Here is a 15,009-nt window from a genome sequence, read left to right on the forward strand (position 1 = left end):
GAACCTTGTAACCATATGCATTTGCACTGAGGAAACCATTAAGATTGTACACACATTTACTTAAGTTAATAAATTCAAATTATATTTACAAATATCTGGTGTGGTCTGTGGAGGAGTGTCTGAAGAGAAAACAATTAATGGTGGCAGTGGAATGGGAAACTGAGGGCCCAGTTGCTGGGCTGTGGTGCTGTGGGGCCTGAAGAATAAAGGTGAGACAGGAGCAGCACCAGTAGGCCTAAACCCTCACACATGTCATCAGCACTGGGGGTATTGAAGTGGTCCTGGATGCTAGTGGCGTGGACAGCCCTGTCAGGTAGCTTGTGGGTGTCTCAGGTGAAGTTGAGATGACATAGGGGCCGGGTGTCAGAGCTGCATTTTGCACAAGCTGCAGCTTCTAAACTGTCTTCAAAGGCAGCTCCATGTAGAGTGCATTGCAGTAATCTAACTTGGAGGTTACCAGAGCATGGGCGACTGAAGCCAGGTTATCCCTGTCCAGATAGGGGCATAGCTGGGCCACCAACCAAAATTGGTAGAAGGCACTCTGTGCCACGGAGGCCACCTGGGCCTCAAGTGACAGAGATGGTTCTAGGAGAAACCCCAAACTTTTACTGCAAATATTATTTTTGCTCAGATGCAAGTCCTGGCTTTCCTTTGGGCTGTGAGGAAACAGACAAGAAGAAACCACCGCCCCTCCTTTGCACATATGCCAGGGAGGGAGGGAGGCACTCTGATTCAACTGTGTCTCCCATTTAAAGGAGCCCCGGGGAAACAGCAGCAGGACCTTCCCTCCTCCCTCTCCTCCCTTGTAATCCAACTTGTATCAATTCATATCAATCCTGCCAAAGAAACAGGAAGTACCACAGTGCTGTATTAGCAATGGGATTTCCCTTAATGTAGAGAAGCTCTGTGATATATTTCAAAATGGAATAAGGGTGGGAGGGGAACTATGAGAGATCTCCTGTTTGATTACAGTGTCATTAAATTGATCCAGAAACTTCCATGAATGGCCAGAAATGAACATGCTATGAAGAGCTCGTTTAGAGAATATACTAAATATACAAAATAAATATACTGTATTTTGTATTTGTGTTTTTAACCTGTTGGTTGTTTTATTATGGTTTTAATTTTTGTGAACCACCCAGAGAGCTTCGGCTATTGGGCGGTATAAAAATGTAATAAATATTTTTTTAAATGTAATAAATAATAGAGAACACCCAAGTCTGTCCAAGCAATGGAGGGGCCTTGACATTTATAATTAGCATAATGTTATACAATAGGCAATTGGATACTCTGTATATAAAACAGAATGTGTTATAATTCTATGTGCTATTTTACTAATTCATCATTTTATTCCTGATGTAAAGTGTTACATATAATGACTATTTATGTGAAAATAGATCAGAGGAAGACTCATTTTTCAAGTAGTTCTTTCTCCGTGTACAGCCTGACTCTATGTAGTGGCAGCCACATCTAATGAATTCCCATGTATTTGACCTGGAACTAAGTACATAGTGAATGTTCAGTTGCGGGGCTGGCCTTAGGGTGGATGAGCTGGCCAGATGCCCAGGGCACCGAGCTGAACAGGGGGTGCCAAACGGAGCTTAGTGTCTGTGCTTCCTCTTAATGTACTTTCTACAGTGATCTCGGGGGGGGGGGGGCAAGAAGCAAGTGTCTGTAACTTTTTTCCCCGAAAGTTCTACATGTTGTTTGGGTACTAACCACAAAAACAGACTGCCTTCAATTAGCTTTATATCATGGCTGTGTACCACCTTGGGCCCAAACCCTGAATCTAGGTGGTGTGATGTGTGAAGTGCTTCAGGATGCCTCAGCCCAACGTGGGGGTGATGAAGAGCCACTCCCCTTGCCTGCCTGCGGGAATTACCTGAGCTGTCTGGCAGTTGCAGCACTTTTAAACAAAGATGGGGGCTCTGTAGTTTCCTAGATCTAAGGTTTCAAACTATGGACACCATTTTAAATGAAGATGGGGGGCACCAAGCTTTGCTGAAGGGAGGAACCAAGCTGAGCTGCTGGGTGGGCGCCTGGAAACTCAACGGCCGACTTACTTTAGGTGTCTGGATCTTGTTTCAGATCCAGATCTGAAGCAGGTTGGTCAGGGCGCAAAGCGTTCCGAATCAGCCTCTGGGTCAGGGGGGTCCATGCACAGCCCTATTTTAAAGTATATTTCCTTTTCAATTTCCAGTTTGATGTCATTTGTGCTAGGTAAAAATCAGTACAATCCTGTCGTAACTTCTTCTGTAGCTAGAGCACTTGAAATCATCCAAAATTAAAGTAGGGCAACCTCCAACCATCAGGCCCAATGAGCAGGCCCTGCCCACTCCCCCCATGAAGCTCCATCCCCTCACCAAGCCCTGGAAGCTACTAGGAGCTTCCTGAGGAGACTTATTGTCATAGTCACAATTGGTGCTCTTGACCCAGAGTTGTGACTAGGTTTTGTCAATGTAAAACAAGAACTCGGTGATCCATGGCTGCCAATTTTATTTATTTATTTATTTATTTATTTATTTATTACATTTTTATACCACCCAATAGCCAAAGCTCTCTGGGCAGTTCACAAAAATTAAAACCATTAGGATCATAATAAAACATCCAACAAGCTAAAAACCCAAATACAAAATACAATATATAAAGCACAACCAGCATAAAACCACACAGCAGAAATTCATATAGGATTAAAATACAGACTTAAAACAGCAAAGTTTAAATTTAGATGTTAAAATACTGAGAAAATAAAAAGGTCTTCAGCTGGCGATGAAAAGAATACAGTGTAATCGCCAGGCAGACCTCTCTGGGGAGCTCGTTCCACAGCTGGGGTGCCACAGCGGAGATAGCCCTCCTCCTAGTAGCCACCTGCCTCACTTCGTTTGGTAGGGGCTCACAGAGAAGGGCCCCTGTGGATGATCTGAATGTCCGGGCAGGTACATATGGGAGGAGGCGTTCCTTCAAATAACCTGGCCCCAAGCCGTTTAGGGCTTTGTATGTTAGTACCAGCACTTTGAATCGGGCCCGGACCTGGACTAGCAGCCAATGAAGTTGTAAAAGAACTGGCATGATGTGATCTCGCCGACCAGTCCCTGTTAGTAAACGGACAATTTTCCGTTTACTAGTGGACAATTTTCTTTCTTTTTTCTTCTTCTGTGGCTTTATCGACCATTGGAATGATGGAGGTGAGCGTTAGACAATTTTGCCAGGTAGCCCTGCCTCACTCAAATAGTGTGAATTGCTGTTTGAGATAACTTGACTTGACACTGGGGCCGTAGCTAGACCTAAGGTTTATCCCAGGATTGTCCTGGGGTCAAACCTGTTCATCTAAGTGCCACACAGGGCATCCAGCATTCAGGCAGGGACGAACCCGGGATGATCCTGGGATAAAGCTTAGGTCTAGCTACGGCCTGGATATTGGAAAATCTCACAATATTCAGAATGAATGCCTCAATTTGTCACTTCTAATATCTGCCCAAAACATTCTGGCAGCCATTCTGAAATCTACTATACTTTCACTGAGTCCAAATATAAGTTCCACTTACATGAACAAAAGGCATGTTTTCACAATACTTTTGTGGTAATCAGTTATTCTCTCAATAATTCAACCTTTGTGAATAAAATCATCTTCATTTTCATAAAATATTTGTCCCAAAGGATGGGTATGCTTGCAATGTCTCCTTTCATGCCAAACTGTCTTCAACTGTTTGTGCATCAATAAACTGATGCAGAAAAACAACAAAAAAGATGTGCAAAAACATTTGGAAGCTTTGCTTAAATTGAGGAACTGATCAGACAGGGTGGGGACTGCCATCTGGGAAATTTCCCTGGAGCCACATGCCAACAGTGGCCATGGCCAGATCCCAAAGTGTGCATGGCCTCTGCACCCTCTCACTCCCACATGCTCAACCTTCATCCACCCACCCCCGCCTCCGCCTCACACATGAAGACAGAGACAGGGCAGCCGCCTCTCTGCTGCTCCTGCATAGGTGACACGGGAGCTGCTCCAACCGCCAACACCAACCGCCCCCATCCTTCAAGGCACTCGAAGCAGCTGCTCCCAGTGAGGTGCCTCCATCTTTTCCAATGGGGGAAGGTTCAGAGAGGGGGTGGAGCCTTCAAAGGAGGGGCATAGATTCAGGGAGGGGGAGGGGCGATGGTAGAACCGCCACTGGTTGGATGGGAAGGCCTTGCAGACCTAAGCTGGCCCCACAAGCTGGGTTCTCCTCACCCCTGCTGGTGAAGAATGTAAACTGGCAGGTGAGTTTTCCACAGAAAACAACAACGATTGGAAAATGGATCAGCAAATATTAATATGACTATGATTATTAGTTTATAAAGTGCCATAGATGTACATGGCCCTGTACAAAGACTTCTTACAGAAGGTTTTGCATCTGTGTAATGGATTTTGGTTGCTTAATTTGAATCCTAAGCAGGAAAGAAACTCCCATGGAAGTGTGAGGGCCTACGATAAAACCCTGAGATACATCTCTGCAAGTAAGATCATAATTCAAGTACAGGTGAACATGAGGGAAGCTGCACTTGATTATAGTGAAATATTTTGGTGCAGGGAAAGTCTGGTTCTTCAAGGCATGTGAAAACACATCGCTCAAATTGCAACATGTGTTTTCAACCATCATTTTCAATGTGCTGTACTGTGGCCGTGTTTTCATGGGGTGGTATTGCTGATGAAGGAGAGGGATGTGCAAATTTAAATCCTTCCTTCCTCCTGCTTCAGAACTCCCCTGCTCCCTCCTGGCAGGGAAACAAGAGCAGCTAATAAATCCCCCAGTTGAACAAGCAAAAAGAAGTAGCAGCAACCCTCACCCACATATATACAAATCAAGCAGACACCGAGAGAGGAAAGGAAGGGGGGAGACTCTTTAGATCTGTGTGTGTTTTTAACCATTTTCCACTGCAAAGGAACACATTGTTCCTTAGTAATGCTCTTCAAAGCAAGACAAGGCTGGTCAGTTTCACCCAAATGTCTTGTCAGTTTCAAGCGAAGTCCTTTGGCTGTTTCTGAATCCATGTGGCTGTGTGTATTTGTGTCCTTTTCCATCCCTCTCTGCCCAGTTCCCCTACCCCCCTCCTTGCTCTCCATGGGGGTGGGGCTCCTCCCAACATCACAGACACAGGCTGTGTGTCTCTTCCCTTATTGATTCATCTCCCTAAAACATGTGTTGCTCTTGTTCTTATTTGAATGGGAGTTCCTTTGAGCATGTGAAGCTGAGTGGGGGATGGCAGAAGACACGAACAGGGGGAAGCAGAGATGGAAATGTTCTCCATGGGGGGGGATCCTGCAACTCCCCACCTTTTTCTCTTTTTTTTTTTTAACAATGGGGGTCCAGTTTTTATGGGGAGCCCCCACATGGGAAAGGATGGCTTAATCCTCTCACTAACTGTGATTTCCCCCTCAATTCCTCTGCCTGCATTTGAAGTCTCCTCCTCCGTACACTGGGAGTTGAGATGGCCACTTCCTACCTCGCTTCACTCCCCCATCCCAGCCACCCACCCTGTGGGTTTTTTTTCCTTTTTAAAGTTGCAAAAATTAAGACTGCAATCCAAGGGGCCCTAATTTGGAAATGCATTCCATTGAACCCAATGGGATTTATTTACTGAGTAAGCATGCAGAAGAGTCGACTGCAGTCTTACCTAACATTCTACTTTGGTGTTCAGTAACAAGTGAAGCAAATGCCAGTGCAAGACCCTGTTGTCCGAGGGGGAGTTGTCCCCACTTCAAACAACCAATAAATGGTAGGAGGTACAAAGAAGAACTGGATGGGGTGGGGATAACAACATGTGTGAGTGAACCTCAACGGATCTCCGCAACGCGCTACAGCAGAGGCGTAAGTTTACAAGTTTTCATATGCTATATAAGCACTATATAAGCACGATATAACCGAAATGGGATAATTCAAGGGTAAACCGGAACAAAAGTGTATGTGGGATGAACCTCTGCATCTCCAAGGAAATGTCAACATGTTGAAGGACTCATAAATACAAAGTTAAAAGCCCTGTCTGTATTGTAGCACATGTTTTCACTGAGGTTCTGAACAAAATGCTTACCTTTCACTAGTATGATAAAGAAAAGACTAATGTAGCTTTCCTGCACACTGAAGCATGAAGCATGGATAATTTAATAATGCTGATAAATCTTAAAGCCAGGAGCATTTGGCTTAACACATGACCCAGTTTTTCAATCAATTGGAAACATTTACATAACAGGCTACTTCTCAGGCTTTACATTTTCTTGAGAAAGGAAGAAAGGACTGGAGCACATCCTGACAAATCCTTCAATGGGGCACATCTTACATTGATTCCCCCATTAAAGTCTTGCAGAATCTCCTCCTTTCTCAACGACGCCTCAGGGGAAAGAGTCTGAAATCAAGATCCCTGAATGGGGCAGCCTGGATCCTTGGAACAAGAGGACATGGGGTTGGGAACCTCTGTAGCCAGATATCTTGACTGCAGAGCAGACTCATCCCCTTCCTTTGTAAGAATGAATGTAGCAATTACCACGCCACTGGCTTATGTAGAAAGGGACTGATTGGCAAATACAGAAACCAATGGGAGGCACACTTGTCCCCAGGCCTGGGCTCTGCTTGGCAAGAAACAAGGGTGCAATTGCATCAGCGGATCTTCTTCTCAGTCACATTTCTTCTAGCTCCTGCTCCTTCCATAACGTTCTACCTCTTTGCAGCCCACCACTATCTATTTCTGCCTCTGTATTTCAGAATATCAACAACTCTTGGTGTCTGTATTTGAGAAACCTGTCTATGAAGTGCCCTGCCTGTTGTGGGGCTGTTTTCACCCGCAGTTTCCCTCTCCTGGGGTGGCATCACGTAATCCCAACACCAAGGAGAGAGTGTGGGGGTTTCCAGCAGCCATCCAAGTAACCAGAGGAGCCCCTCCCCCTCTTCCTGGTGGAAGGTGACCAATTGCCGGTTGCCTTCCACCAGGCGCCCCACCCTCGCATTGGCCCCGGAACAACATCAGATGGCAGAAGAGCCCCAACTTTTTCAATACGCAGCTCCATGGGAGAGCCCCGGGGTAGCTGCAAAGCTGCACCTGTGTGTAACTGACCCAGCACAGATCCACACCCACCATGGGGCTTTCCCCACATATAGACAGCCCCCTGGATAATGAACCATTCTCTTCCTGCCCCCCTTCACATACACTTACACTTTCTGTATTTTATGTTAGGTTTGTGGGTTCTGCTTTCTTGCCACTATAGTTTAACCATTGGAATTTATTTATTTCTTTATTTATTACATTTTTAAACCGCCCAATAGCCGAAGCTCTCTGGGCAGTTCACAAAAATTAAAACCATAATAAAACAACCAACAGGTTAAAAGCACAAATACAAAATACGGTATAAAAAGCACAACCAGGATAAAAACCACGCAGCAAAATTGATATAAAATTAAAATACAGAGTTAAAACAGTAAAATTTAAATTTAAGTTAAAATTAAGTGTTAAAATACTAAGAGAATAAAAAGGTCTTCAGCTGGTGACGAAAGGAGTACAGTGTAGGCGCCAGGTGGACCTCTCTGGGGAGCTCATTCCACAACCGGGGTGCCACAGCGGAGAAAGCCCTCCTCCTAGTAGCCACCTGCCTCACTTCCTTCGGCAGGGGCTCACGGAGAAGGGCTCCTGTAGATGATCTTAAGGTCTGGGCAGGTACATATGGGAGGAGGCGTTCCTTCAAATAACCTGGTCCCAAACTGTTTAGGGCTTTGAATGTCAATCCCAGCACTTTGAATCAGGCCCAGACCCGGAAGTCAGATACTCTTGCTGATCTACTGAAAACCATCCAGGGATCTACCAGCTGATCCCTATATACCTACGACCCATCTCAACCACCTCATGCCCTTCTCTCCAGCCTTCGTTGTCCATCATTCTCCTTACAATTTCTAGGGAATTGCAATGCTGCTGCTCCCCTTGATTAAATTTACTAGAGGCAAAATACATTGTAACATCTAACTCCTTTAAGTTGCATATTGCTGCAGCTTCTTGTTATGGTTTTAATTTGTTTGAGCTTATCTACTTACAGTTCAGTACCCTGGAAGCCTTTGGCTGCTTGTTTACTCCCTATAGCAGATTAAAAAAAACCATCTCTAAACAAAGTGGACACCTCAGATAGTTTGGTGGGTTGCAATCCAGGTTTAGTACGAACAGTAATTATAGTAGAGGAATTTTTGAATCCATTTTTTTCTTTTATTGATACAAATATAAAGTTTTTTAAAACAGCTAAGAGTGCAGCCCTATAAGAATGGTCGTAATTTATTTATTTATTTATTACATTTTTATACCGCCCAATAGCCGAAGCTCTCTGGACGGTTCACAAAAATCAAAACCATAATAAAACAACCAACAGTCTAAAAACACAAATACAAAATACAGTATAAAAAGCACAACCAGGATAAAAACACACAACAAAAATTGATATAAGCCTCTGAACTCCATCTAGTGCTGAGTGGGAGGATTGGGGGAGGCCCATCCTGTGGAGGGGTCAGGGAGGGGGAGGGAAGGAGGCTGGGGAAGGCGGCCGGGGAAAGCTCATATCCCTGCTTCCGTAGTCTTCCCCCCCCACCTCGCCGCCATGGGAATGCCCCCTTTCTATCCTGTCTGAGGTTGCCTTTGTGACCTTGGAGAGGCAGCCAGTGTGGTTCTCTCCACGTCAACTGTGAGTGACGGGGGGTGGGGAGCGCGGATTCCTGGGTCCAAGGTCAGACCACTGTCTCCAACTCGGATCCAAGAGTCTGAAGTATTCTATGGTCTCCTGTCTCTGTGTTGGAGCCATCAGATGGCTCTCTAAAGTTGCATTTCCAAGCATTTCTTGTTACAAAAAACAGTACTGATGAGCCCATTTTGCTTACCAAGTCTTCATTATAGAGTTGTCTGGCAGTATCACAGGCAAGGAGCTTTGATATTAAAGAAGCCACCTGACCCTCGATTTTAGTCCTGATGTCTAAGTGCAACCTACAGTATCAGAGGCAGTAAGCCTATATACACCAGTTGCTGGGGAACATGGTCGGGAGGGTGCTGATGCACTCATGCCCTGTTTGTGGGTCCCTGGTTGAGAGCTGGTTGGCCACTGTGTGAACAGAATGCTGGCCTACATGGACTGTTGGTCTAATCCAGCATGGCTCTTCTTATGTTCTTATGTTTTTTATTTGCCTTTGGCAAAGTGATTTTTTACTCAAAGTTTACTAAGTATGTAAATTTTTATAAACACCTATAAGCTCCATCACACTGGGGGTTAACACGCCCCCTACCTTCGCTTCTCCACCCATGTTTTCATTCCTCTGTTACTTCCCCTTTCAAAAGAGGAAGTACGCAAGGTGCACGAGGCCCATCGAGTCCACTGTTCTAATAGTGCTGTTTCTCCTGCACACTGCAGGAGAGAGCAGCAATTCCAAGTTTTTTTTAAAAATCGGACTTAATGGGGGGGGGGGGTTTGTCACGAAAGGAAGGCCAGAAGGGATGGAAGACACACAGGAGGTAGACGACGTCATGTGAGGGACCTGAGTAAACTCCATGAGTGCCCAGGAACGAGCATGCAATAAAACACTTGTCAGATGGAGCTTTGTATATCAGACTTTTTAATGCTTATGCCTTACACAATGTTTTTGCTCATTAGCTGATAAGCGAATTACATTTCAATAATTACCTAAAGTTCATCGTGAACTCACTTTTTACTTTCCTTATCACTACCACTTATCTTATTATTTATTTAATTCTCTGGTTTCTTAATTGCCTTTTATACAACTTGCTTAATTACCTGGAGCTTGCAGCTCCAAGGCAAGACAGGTGTGTGTGTGTGTGTGTGTGTGTGTGTGTGTGTGTGTGTGTGTGTGTGTGGTCGGGGGAATAGTCACTTTGTTCAGGAATCATTTTGAGCACATTGAAGTCTGTGCCACCAACCTTTTGTGGCAGTTCTGTGACATCCTCAACCAAATTTACTCATATGGGAGGTGTGGTATTAAACTACTGTGTGGTTGTACTCAGATCTTTCCTCTTCTTTCCTTGTCTCCTTCCTAATTCCCACAAATTGACTTACTTTCACATAAGAGGAGCCCAGATGTTGGATCAGACCAAGGGTCCATCCAGTCCAGTATTCTGCTCACACAGTGGCCAACCAGCCATCCACGGGAAACCCTCGAGCAGGACATGAGTACAACAGCTGCCATCCCGTCCATCTGTATTCAGTCTACACTGTAAATCCTGAAACCAGACATAAACTCTTGCAAGAGTGGGCACTATCAAAAGGATCCCCCCCTTGTATGAACGGCCCAACCTCAAGGGCCCACCTGGCACAGCATTGCCTGCTCTGACTACCTGCAGCTTTCGCAAGACTCAGACATTGGATTCTGCAGGCAATGTGTCAGTTCTTCCACTGCAAAGTGGTCCCTCCCCTAAAACAAAATATCAAGAAGATTAACCCACAACCCTCGGAGGCAGATTCATACGTCTAGGAAAGTTACAGTTTGCTGTAAGCTGTGTATATGACTGCATCTTTAAAGCGTCTGTTTTTTTTATGCCATGCAGAATACAAATAAGCTCCTACATGTTTGCCCTGGTTTGCCTTCAAATTATCCGCCTTCGTTTCCATAGCGTATGAAAGCCTGAGCACTTACACCTTTGCACTTTTATGTTTCATTCATCTTTACACCTCTCCTCTCCTGCGCACCAATGTATCACCGTTGTTCCATTGAGATGCACTCTCAGATCTCCTTTGAACCTCCCCCTGCAGTTCATTGGTTGGTGGTAGTTGGACACCTCGTCCTCCCTAGTAATCGACATGGGGCACTCCTGGTCTTGCTCTGCTTTTTCCTAGGAAGTAGCTTCTCTTGTTACTGAACTCACTTCAGGAAAACTCTGTCTCTGTCTCTATCCTACGTACTTTGTTCCCCTCACCCTGCCTGGAGGCTTTGGAGCGTGAACTGCAGAAGGTTGCAGCGTTGTGTAAATTGCATTGATTTCAACTGCATTTACATCCAATTCATACTAAAATCCCATGCATGCTTACCTTTGAGTAAACCCCATTGAACAGAGACAGGCCAACTGAAATGGAGTTTATTCAAAGGTAAGCATGCATGGGATTTTAGTATGAATTGGATGGAAATGCAGTTGAAATCAATGGGATTTACTCTTGAGTAAGGGAACAGCAGATCGCTATTTTATAAACTTGGAAATGCACACCTTAGTATGATTAAAGGATCGATCCTTCGCACTTGTGGACTACCAGGAAATGGATTTAAGGGGGGGGAATTAAAAATATCCTAAAACATTAAGGGATGGACCAATCTCATTCAAACTTGGGATGCTGAAAACTCTACTTAAGAGCTATTACTGTGCCAATTTTGATCTCTTTATCTTTAAAAATGAGAGAGTTTTTGGCAAGGAGGGCGCATTTTCCACATTCCTTTTGTGGAAATGTACCCCTGGTCATGCCTACTCAGGAATAAGAACATAGAATTAAATGGGACCTTTCTCCCTCCCCCTTCACCATTGAGTGAAGAATCACACCACCCTCCTCTTTTGTTAGTGAGACCACTCTTAGACACACACACTCCCAACAAAGAATGGGATGGTCGATAGAATGCAATCACGAAAATACATGGGAGGGAGGAGAGCATTTATTTCACAGGGAGGGAAAATAATCCAGACTTTCTGCGCTCCAAAAAGAAATGAACCATGGAGGATAAGAGCTGAAATGAGTGCAGGAAGTGGATGACATCATGTGGGTATCGGGCTGAAAAACTGCATGCCAGGCGTGGGGAGTGTGCGATAAATTGCTGGTGTGATGGAGCTATATTCACACATCCAAGGTTACTGGATGTGTGAATATAGCTCCTAGAAAAAATAATGCATCCCAAGTTATTCCCAACTTGGGTAAAAGGAATGGGGCAACAGGAGATACAAAATGCAGAGAGACTACAAAGGAAATTATGTTTTCTACATGTTACGTTTATGTTTTCAGTTCATGTTATGAAGTTACATTTTCTCCTGTTACATTTAACCAGAGAAATGAAAGATGAAGTAAAAGTGGCAGGAACCTTAGGGGAAAGTGCCCTTGTCATCATGGAATTCATGATAGAGATGGCTATGAAAACTGAGCTTACTTGGAGGTGTACTTTAGACTTTAAGAAAGTCAATTTCAAAAAGCTCAGAGAAGATTTGGGTGGGATCCTATGGCTAGAAAAAAAGTGGTTCAAGAGTGGTGACAGCTCTGAAAACTGAAATACTGATGGTGCAATCACAGACTATTCCCATGAGAAGGAAAAACAGCTAGAAGCTATTCAAAGAAGCTGCTGCACAGGGAGTTCTCTGATGAGCTGAGACTCAAAAAGTAGATGGAAGGAAGAACATATCACCAAGGAAGAGTCAGGGGCAGTGTGAACCCTACAGTGTCTTTCCATAAATCACTAACAGTTTTACATGGTGTCAAATTCTCTTAAGGGTCAGAGACTGAAAACATTTTCAGCTTTGTACAGAATTAACAAAATAAGCACTGATTTGTTCCTTTTGCAGGTGATCCTCTCCTGCGGAGGTACTTCTATATTTTCTCTGGTCTCCTACCATCCTACTTTTTAACCATACCACACTACAATAGAAGATGGAATCTAAAGTCTCTGAAGGTGGCCTGAATGTGACTCTCACAATTCGGCTACTGATGCATGGGAAGGTGAGTGGTGGGCAATTGTGATATTGCAATCTTTTTGTCTTGTCCCACGGGCTTTTTAATAGCTACATGAAACCTCTGAGCGAAGTCATCCAAAAATGTCATCAATATGTGGATGACACATTGCTCTGCATTTCATTTCCATCTGCTCATCTCAGTGAGGCTACAGAACTCTCCGACCAATGTCTGGAGGTGGTTTTGAGATGAGGAGCAGGAAGATCACGTACAACACCTTGGGCTCCTTCAAGGAAAAGGCAGAATATAAATGCAATGAATAAATAAATGCCTTGAGATCCCAGATGTGTTTAGATCCAGATGTGTTTGCTAAAATATTCAGGCTTTCCCTACTGCCTATCAGCACAGGAAGAAGTGGATGGCCAGAACTGTCTATCCCTGTCAGGCTGAGCCCCTTCCACACTTCTAAAACATTTCTTTGGATCCAAGCTAATGCTTCCATGTTCTTTATGGCATCATCTTGTCTATAATAATTTTCTCTGTATGGGTCCATATGATTGAGATTGCCAATTGATCAAGCCAAGTGTACCATCAGCAATGTCAATAACATGTTTTATGGATGACTGTTCTTATTGTGTTGATTTTTTTTATTTTAATACAGGAAGTTGGAAGCATCATCGGGAAGGTAATTTCTTATTCAATTTAATACTTTTATATTGACATGTGAGGGGGAGGCTCTTCTCCCCCTCCCTTTCTAGCTGATTCTTGAGTATACACAAACCACAGGGTGTAGTTTGGTGAAACATGAGATTCATGTGGGACTTTTATGTGTACGTTCAGCCATCCCCATCCTTCCTAAGCAATAACCTCTTCATTTTCGCATTGAACTCTATGCCAATACTCTTCCACACACATATCTATATTTCCAGGGGCAGCAGAATCACAGAATCGTAGTTAGGAGAAGTCTTGGAGATCTTTGAGTAAAACCCCCTGCTCAGTGCACACTCTGCAATGTAGGGTGCGGTTGAAGCAATTCTGAGAGGTGGCCATTCAGCTGAACTACCTCCTGCGAATGAAGGGATTGGCTATCCTTGACTTGATACGGACCAATAGCGACGACTTAGAGGATAAAGTGAGAGGTACAGGAAGTCTGAGGGAAAGTGACCACATCATACTTTTTGTAAACAACCCAGAAAGCTTTGGATAATAATCATAATAATAATAATAATAATAATAATAATAATAATAATAATAATAATCTTGAATTCTTGATTTTAAAGGAAGCAAAAGCTGAGTGTAGCCATACACGAACTCTGGATTTTAGGAAAGCTAATTTTAATAAACTCAGAACTATGATAAGTTAAGGTCTCATGGCAAGTAACCCTAATGAGAAAAGGAGTCCAAGATGGGTGGGCATTTTTAAAAAAGGATTTTTTAAAAACACAATTACAAATAATGCCAACGAGGAGAAAAGATAGAAGACAACAGAGGAAACCAATGTGGCTCCACAAAAAGCTTAGAGATGAGCCAAAAACAAAAAACGATACATATAGGAAGTGGAAGGAAGGCCAGGCTACAAAAGAAGAGTACAGACACGTAGCACAGAAGTGCAGGAATGGCGTCAGGAAGGCTTAAGCTGAGAATGAGCTGAGCCTAGAGAGGGATGCTAAAAGCAATAAAAAGGCTTTCTTCAGATACATGAATAGTAAAAGACAGAGGAAAGAAATGGTGGTTCAACTGCTTAATGAGGATGGCAAATTGATAACAAATGAGAAAGAAAAGGCCAAAGTGCTCAATTCCTACTTTGGCTCAGTCTTCTCCTGGAAAAAGTGAAGTACAAGCTGAAGGGGCAGGATTGCAGTTTGAGATTGAGAAACAAATGGTCAAGGAACACCTAATTTCCTTGAATGAGTTCAAATTTCCAGGGCCGATGAGCTGCATCCTAGAGTAATAAAGGTGCAGGCAGAAGAACTCTCAGAACCACTGTCTATTATCTTTGCAAAATCATGGAAGATGGGTGAGGTGCCGGATCACTGGAGGAGGGCTGATGTTGTCCCTATCTTCAAAAAGGGATAAAATGAGGAAACTGGGAACTACAGACCAGCCAGTCTGACATCCATCCCTGGGAAAGTTTTGGAGCATATAATAAAGAAATCAGTCTGTAAGCACCTTGAAAATAATGCAGAGATTACTAGAAGCCAACATGGATTTGTCAAGAACAAATCCTGTCAGACTTATCTGATCTCATTTTTTGATAGGGTAACCTCCCTTGTGGACTGTGGGAATGCTGTGGATGTCATATATCTTGACTTCAGCAAAGCTTTTTACAAAGTGCCCATTAATATTCTGATTAATAAATTAGC

The 15,009-nt window shown here is 43.7% G+C and overlaps 1 protein-coding gene across 13 annotated transcripts in view; it reads left to right on the plus strand.

Annotated features, from left to right (window-relative positions):
- Window positions 1-12,625: 12,625 nt before the first annotated feature.
- Window positions 12,626-15,009, plus strand: part of PCBP3 (poly(rC) binding protein 3) — a 64,058-nt gene continuing 61,674 nt past the window's right edge. For all 13 annotated transcript variants that reach the window (XM_063118544.1, XM_063118555.1, XM_063118548.1 and 10 more), the window contains exons 1-2: window positions 12,626-12,694; window positions 13,308-13,331. In XM_063118544.1, the coding sequence (XP_062974614.1) occupies window positions 12,626-12,694; window positions 13,308-13,331 (93 nt within the window). The remainder of the gene's footprint in view (window positions 12,695-13,307; window positions 13,332-15,009) is intronic.

This window comes from Elgaria multicarinata, chromosome 2 (assembly GCF_023053635.1).
Source record: "Elgaria multicarinata webbii isolate HBS135686 ecotype San Diego chromosome 2, rElgMul1.1.pri, whole genome shotgun sequence".
In the NCBI taxonomy this organism is placed as follows: domain Eukaryota; kingdom Metazoa; phylum Chordata; class Lepidosauria; order Squamata; family Anguidae; genus Elgaria; species Elgaria multicarinata.